The 7342-nt window shown below is 40.1% G+C and overlaps 1 protein-coding gene across 1 annotated transcript in view; it reads right to left on the bottom strand.

Annotated features, from left to right (window-relative positions):
• The window catches only part of TNKS (tankyrase), a 209828-nt gene that overhangs the window by 170169 nt on the left and 32317 nt on the right, over positions 1-7342 (bottom strand). The window contains exon 2 of the mRNA XM_004696189.3: positions 6150-6374. Within this exon, the coding sequence (XP_004696246.1) occupies positions 6150-6374 (225 nt within the window). The remainder of the gene's footprint in view (positions 1-6149; positions 6375-7342) is intronic.

Genomic DNA, 7342 nt, shown 5'->3' on the forward strand with positions numbered 1-7342 from the left:
CACCCCCACCCCCACCCACCCTGATCTTTGGAACTCCTATCACATGTATATTTTAAAAATAAAACTGATTTTCTTGTTTTTTAATTTAAGCTTTTTCTTCATGATTTCTATGACTCAACATTCTTGCACTTACTTGGGGATATTTCTCACATGTGATCTTCCAGGCTACTAATATGATCTTATAATTCATCTAATAAATTTTTGCCTTGAGAAAAATATTAGCTTGTTTTGGCTCAATGAAGGCTTTTCCATTTACACTTTAATTTCCCTTGGGAGAAGGAGTCTTTTTCCTAATTTCTGTCATAGTTCCGGTGTTTATCTGACCCCATTAGCGGTCTGGTTAAGCATCTCATTGTGCTCCTTTCCCCCTCTTTTTTTGTGGTGGGTTATTTTTCATTTGGTTTTAGGTCTAGAGCTTGGGATATTCTAAACAATGAGCTTCCACAGACGTGAGAAGACCATGCACTTATATGACCTTATAGTTGCTATGGAAGCCAGAAAGCTGTCCCTTCCCTGTCCACTCACTTCTTCAACAATGAAGTCTCCAAAGGCAACATGTCATGCCCATTCCCCAGAGAATCATGTGATGTAGGAGAAACGAGAGTGTGCATGCAAAGAGTTGCAGCACAATGGGTACTATATAAGGACTCAAATTTATCCTTTTCAAGCCCTGTTCTGGAACTTCTACTTAGCTGCCTTCTCAAGGTCTCTGGAATCTCCAACCTCTGGAGAAGGTCATCATGCTTAATAAAATAGAAAAAGATCGGAACGTGATAGACCAATCCAGTGGCGGGAACAATGGATTCAAACAGTTGTGATTTGTGAGAATGGCTCAGGACCAAGACCAGGCAGTATTCAGTTCTGTAGTACAGAGAGTCATATAGTGGGCTGTCTGCCCACTCCTCATGATTTTAATCCAGTATCTTTAATTGAACTGAGAAAGGTGATCAACGTCTATATATCCAAGCATAGTATATTCAGGAAACAAATCAACTAAAATGCTCTTTGTCCTAACCTTGAGAAACTTCTTTTGGTTAATATTGTAACAGTTTAGCAAGGGTTGGTTAACCACCCACTCTCTTTGAAAGATCTGGCCCAACTCCCCACACCAATTTAATCAGATAAGAAGGAACTTTGTTACTGCCTATGCAGATGATTGCATATGCGATAGACATTTGTGGCATGCCTTTTCCTGCTGAAATGGCCTCTGGATTTGAGGGGTTGGAGGAAAATGGGGCAGCTAGCAACAAGGATGGAAGTGGGGAAGGTGATAACTGGATCCAATTCCAGTTGCGTAGTACACTCATGCTGATCATTACCACCTACCTGCTAAATAGCATTACTGCTAACTAGCAGTTAAAGTGGGACTTACCATGTGTCCCTTGTTTAGTAAATTGCCTGTAATACTTAAGTTTATTGTGCCAACTAGGCCTCCATAGGAACATGTAGGCGGACTTTAAACAGGTTAGAGCATGATTGGAGGGTGACTGAGATAAATGTTTTCTTTTCTTTTTAAAAAGAATAATTTTATTGGGGGCTCTTACAGCTCTTATAACATTCCATACATCAACTGTATCAAGCATATTTGTACATATGTTGCCATCATCATTTTCTAAACATTTACTTTCTGTTTGAGCCCTTGGTATCAGCTCCTCCTTTGATAAATGTTTTCTGAGGCTGGCCATCCGTCTCTCTTTTTTCCCCCTGGTGATTGGACCAGTGTGCTGCTGTCTGAGCTAGTTCTTTGCCTCAACTGTGTGCTGCACTACCTGTGGGCCGAGACAATCGAGGGGTCCTGTTGCCTTGTCATGCACAGCCAGAGCTCTGGCGCCATCAGGACCAGCTTCCCCATGCTGCTGGTGGGTCTTTGTTGGCTTGTGGGCCCACTGCATAGCTCCCAAGCTACTGGATGTTGCTGCCCCACCCTGCCATATGCTGCCTGAGGCTGATCCTGTTTGTCTTGCTTGAGGGCAGATTCCTCTGCTTCCTTGACCTTGGACAAGCAGTCCAAGTGAGTTGAAAGACCTTCAGCATATTAACTGTTCCACGAAAGTGAGATGAACTGAGCCCACTACACTGCTTTGAGGACTAATTAGCTGTTATATTCCTTCACTCTATAAACTATCCTGTTTTGCTTCCTTAGAGAACCCTGCCTAACACACTGTCTAAAGTGTTCATATCACAGTTGTCTTCCCAAGAAGCCTGTAAAATAAGAATAGTATTCTCACTTCACAATGGGTCACAGCAGCTAAGTAAGTAGCCCCAGGTAACTGATGAGGTCAGGATTCAAATCGAAGTATGTGCTCAGCAATAATCTGCCCCATTGCTTCCCTTAAACCAGTAGTAATATGTTTGTATTTCTCCTACATATGATTGTTTTTAAAATAATTAGACCAGTATTTCATCATCTAGACAACCTTATAAAAACTCACTCTGCGATGAGGGCAATGAATGTACAAATGCGCTTTACACAATTGATGTGTGTATGGATTGTGATAAGAGTTGTATGAGCCCCTAATAAAATGATTTTTAAAAAAAACCTCATTCTGCATACTAATCTCTCAAAAATCATCAGAGTGAAACAACAGAGAAAAGAATCAAAATTCTATTTTCCAATTATCTCAAAGTAGAAAAGTGCCTTATAAAACATTAGGGAAGGCTCTAGAACCAGCTGGTATCTTCAAGTGTACTGTGATGATACGCTGAATGGTGTCTTCCCCCTTTCTTAACTTCTATGATACACAAGAACTTACTTCAGAAAGAAAGCAATATATAAACATAATCCACTGAGAATTCAAGGACAATAGGCTGGGGATCCATCCTATACAAATTCAAGTCCTGGATCTAATCTGCGATCTCCTTACAACTAAATAAAATAAGTATTCTCATTATTTTGGGGAGTAGGATAGAGTGGAAGATATAAAGAGGAATATTCATTGTTCAAGCACAGTCAAAGGAATGAATGATAGAATGAAAAATTCAGAAAGGTAGAATATAGAGCACTAAAGCCTAGAAATGATAATATTCTAAGAATTGAAAACAACAGAAATCTCATGACTAATAACAAAAAAAGATCCAATGGTATGTATAACCACAAGGTAAAGAAGGAATGATAGTGAAAAAGTTAAAAAATCTAGAAGATTAGAAAAGAATGCCTATCAAATTCAATAGTACTTATCACATGCAAATGAAAGTAACTTAATAAGTTGTGAGCTCAGAGAGGATATTATTTATTCCTTTAATTCTTTTGAGACCTAATGCCGGGGGCTTAAGTGCAGAAGAAATGTTTTGAGAAAGATGAGGGCAATGAATGTACAAATGTGCTTTACACAATTGATGTATGTATGGATTGTGATAAGAGTTGTATGAGCCCCTAATAAAACGATTTAAAAAAAAATGTTCTTTTGAGTTCTGGGAATAAAAAGAAGTCTGAAGCGGCAAGATCAGGGCTACACAGTAGATGGTGTAAGGTTTCTCAATGAAATTCTTTTTTTTCAACTTGAAGTTGTTTCCCTTTTATTAAGACCCAAGTTACTATTACATGGTTTGGTACTCAAAAAAGGAGCACTTGATAAATAAGGTAAGACGCTATCACTATTTCCAGGTGACAGTTTACAATCAAGTAGCAAGAAGTCCTTGGGAAGCCCATTTGTGAAAGTTTCTACTTTATCAAGGGCTAGTTCCTCTGGAGTGAATAGCCCAACTCATTTAAAGTTAGTCTGTGTTCATGGATGAATCGGGGTAGATTTCCTTATGAGGTCCTGCTTTGTCCTTAACAACCTCTAGGATGCGAACTGCACCAGCAAAGTTGTTTAACCGTCTGCATGCCTGAAAGCAGCACCTCGGATTTTGGGTTCTGGAACCAGATCATAGCCATCAAGTGTGTTTATCCTTTGATACAGCTCTCAGGCATCGATATGTAGCTTGTCGAAGTATGTCACCCAGTGAGCATCTAACTCCTCCTTTGTCTCATGAGACCCACGGGAGAAGCAGCAAATTGACGAGACAGTGAAGGCTGGGCCAGAGGCTAAGAGACGATGCAGACAGTGGCTACTGTGGCACTCCGTGTTGGGGAGCAGTGCCCAGCATGATGGCAATGGTGGTGCTCAGGCAAAGGCTGAGGAAGCTGGGTGTGAATATGCACACTCAGTAAAATTCTTGCCGGACAACACTTGCTACCCTTGAAAGATGAGCAGGTGCATTGCCACAAGGGGAAAATTTTTTCTCAGCTCAACTTTTTCTCACCAGTGCCATTTTCAGTCATCTGAAAATTCCTTCCTAATAAGCCTCATGATTTTCCTGTGTTCCAGAAATTCTGTCAAGATCACTCATTTGAACTTTAAACATAAAGTCACCACAGTCTTCTAAGCTGACCTCTCTGTCTTAAATTTAATAGGCACAATCATTACTTCAAAAGTCAGTTTTTTTATTGGGCCTTGCTCTCTGAATCATACTGGTAAATCCAAGATTCATCTCTGGTCATGATTCATCTTCTTTCAGCCAGGCAGCTACTCTTGTCTCATGTTCTTGTTGGTACTGCTGCCTCCACTGCCATAGATTTTCATCCCTTCTTCTGGTGTCACAACTATCTCCCGGATCGAGGCAGTTCAGTATATAAGGGTCTTTAAGGTCCAAAGGTCAAACCCCACTCCTTATTCTTTCTTGATGAAACAAGATTGCTTACTGCTGCTTCTGAGATGGCTCATTTTATACGCAGCAAGATGAAAAAGTTCACCCATTCCCAATTAGACTTCTGAGCTTTTACAACGAAAATTAACTGTTAATTCACAACCGAATCTATACTATCACAGTATCTTACACACATTTCCTCTTAGCCGAACCTTCAGAAAAGAAGGCAGTATACCCCATCTGCATGGTCCCATCCAGTCATTTGGTGAGAGTTAACAAAGACTGTGGTTAAAAGAATCTCATCAAGTAAATCACTGCACCACACACACTCTGAAAGCTAAAACAAGTCTATTACTAAGAGAACTTGTCTGCAGCCATTCACTGACCCCAAAGCCTTGTTTAAATAAGTTTTGTTTCAAATAGACGTGCATGTATGAACTGGAATCCTAGCAGCAATATAACTTGACCTGTTCTCCTATATTTGAATTTCATCATAATGATAACTGATTAATCCTTACACAAATGTCTCCCAGGAAGACAATAATTACATAAATCAACCAACAAGTAGAGGGGCTATTAAAAAATAGATGATACACTCCTGGGGAAGATAGTTATTTAAATCTATATATTTAAGGAGTCCTGGTGGTGGCATAGTGGTTACGCAATGGGCTGCTAACCCCCTGGTTTAAGACCACCAGCTGCTCGGTGACAGAAAGATGAGCTTTCTACTCCTGTAAAGACTAGTCTCAGAAATCTATATGGGCAGTTCTTCCATAACCTATAGGGTCAGGACTGACTAGATGTCAGTGAGCTTGGTTTTGGAGAGTTTTGGTTGTGCGAACCACAGTTGGTGATTCAGATGGATCAGCCACTGTGAGGCTATCACCTGCTCCCAGATGGATGGACAGCCTTGGAAACCCTAACAAAGGGCTAACTATGACTCAGAATTGACTTGATGGCAGTGGGTAATAGTTAAAATGGTTGAAATGTTCAACTTGGTTTGAAATTTCTTTTTCTCTAAACTATGGCATATGTTGACAATATTAAACTTTAAATTCCTGTATTCAAACCATTCAACGTTTTTCAATACTAGTAAAGTGGCTTGTGCTCAATTTCAACGACATAAAATGTGCTTGCTTTAGAACTAATGATTTTACTTGGGTCAAAAGAAAGTATCCAAAAGATGTCATTTAATTTAACAAGAACTTATACTTTATAATGCTTCTCCATTGATGCTAGGATGAAAAATGTACAAGGTCTTAAGGAAATTGTAGATTCACACCAGTTGACATCAGACTTCCATTTTGGAGCGTTAATGTTAAGAATCTTGTTCTTAACCCTCGCCCCCTCCTTCCCTTTGGATGAAAAAGAACTGCTTCCAAAAAAAAATCAATAACCCTTTTTAATCTATTCCGAGGGAACACTATTTCCATCACAAGTGAGGCCAAAAATGAAATGCAAACTTTTATTAAAATTAAATGCGTGTCAGGTGATATTTGATATCATCAAACAGTACTTACCAATACATACATCGATTTTCCCTTTGATAGCAGCCTCATGCAGTGGGGTATAGTTCCAGTTATCCCTGGCATTTGGATCTGCTCCTTGACACAGTAACAGACTTACAACCTCAGCATGGCCGAAGGAGCAGGCATTGTGAAGGGGGATGAGGCCTCCATCATCGCGGGCATGGACGTTAGCGCCCATCTGCAGTAAGTGTTCTACAACATCCTTCCTTCCAAAGCCTAAAAAGAAAGGAGAAGCATTAGACTGCTTTTAACAAATAAGAACAACACAAGTACTGCCCGTATACTACAGCACGAATAAAACAGTTGTTAAAGGGTGGGGGTACTATTCAAACTAATTTCCTCAACTCACAAAGCAGAGAACTTAAAAAGCTCGTCCTTTAATCTTTGGACAGTTATTCAAAATAACATAAAATTTAAAATCTTTAAAACCTATTCTGTGCTGGCAAGTTTTTAAAGGGTAGGAGTACTATATCCACTCTAGGCACACATCTTACCCTCAAGCTTCCCAAGACAAAATTAGATATGTAAAATGCATCTCAATATTCTGAGAGAAAGGTTCTTTAAGTACTGTTGACAGACAAATTCAAGATGAATCAAAACAGTAAACATTACATTAGGGATACCAAAAAGAAAATATTAAACACCCAAAAAGCGTGGTGGCAGTTTGGTTTCAAGGGATTCTGAAAAGAATTGAAAAAGATGCCAAACTTCTCTAAGAAAGGGTGGCCCTGCGAAACGAGGAGTGAAAGAAGAAACAATTGATGCTCGGAATGATTGAGGTTGAAGAAACAGTGTAACAAGCAGGCAAGCATCTAGCAGAGAGGCAACAAACCCACGTGGAAGAAGAACATCAGCCTGTGTGACCAGGAGGTGTCCACGGAATCAGTTAACAGGCACCAGAAGACCCAAAACAAAACAAAAAAACATTGCTGAGAACGAGGGGAGTCGGAGCAGAGACCCAAAACCGATCTGTAGACAACAGGACATCCCCTCACAGAAGGGTGATAGGAAGGGATGAGACAACCAAGGAGCAGTACAGCACCGATGAAACACACAATATTCCTCTGGTTCTCTGAGGCTTCCTCACCCCCAATATCATGGCTACCAAAAGGTATAGCATCTGGGGTCTTAAAGGCTTGAAGGTAAACAAGTGGCCATCTAGCTCAGAAGCAACAAAGCCCACA

This window comes from Echinops telfairi, unplaced genomic scaffold, assembly GCF_000313985.2.
Source record: "Echinops telfairi isolate 266 unplaced genomic scaffold, ASM31398v2 ScPeMD7_9;HRSCAF=40, whole genome shotgun sequence".
Classification (NCBI taxonomy): domain Eukaryota; kingdom Metazoa; phylum Chordata; class Mammalia; order Afrosoricida; family Tenrecidae; genus Echinops; species Echinops telfairi.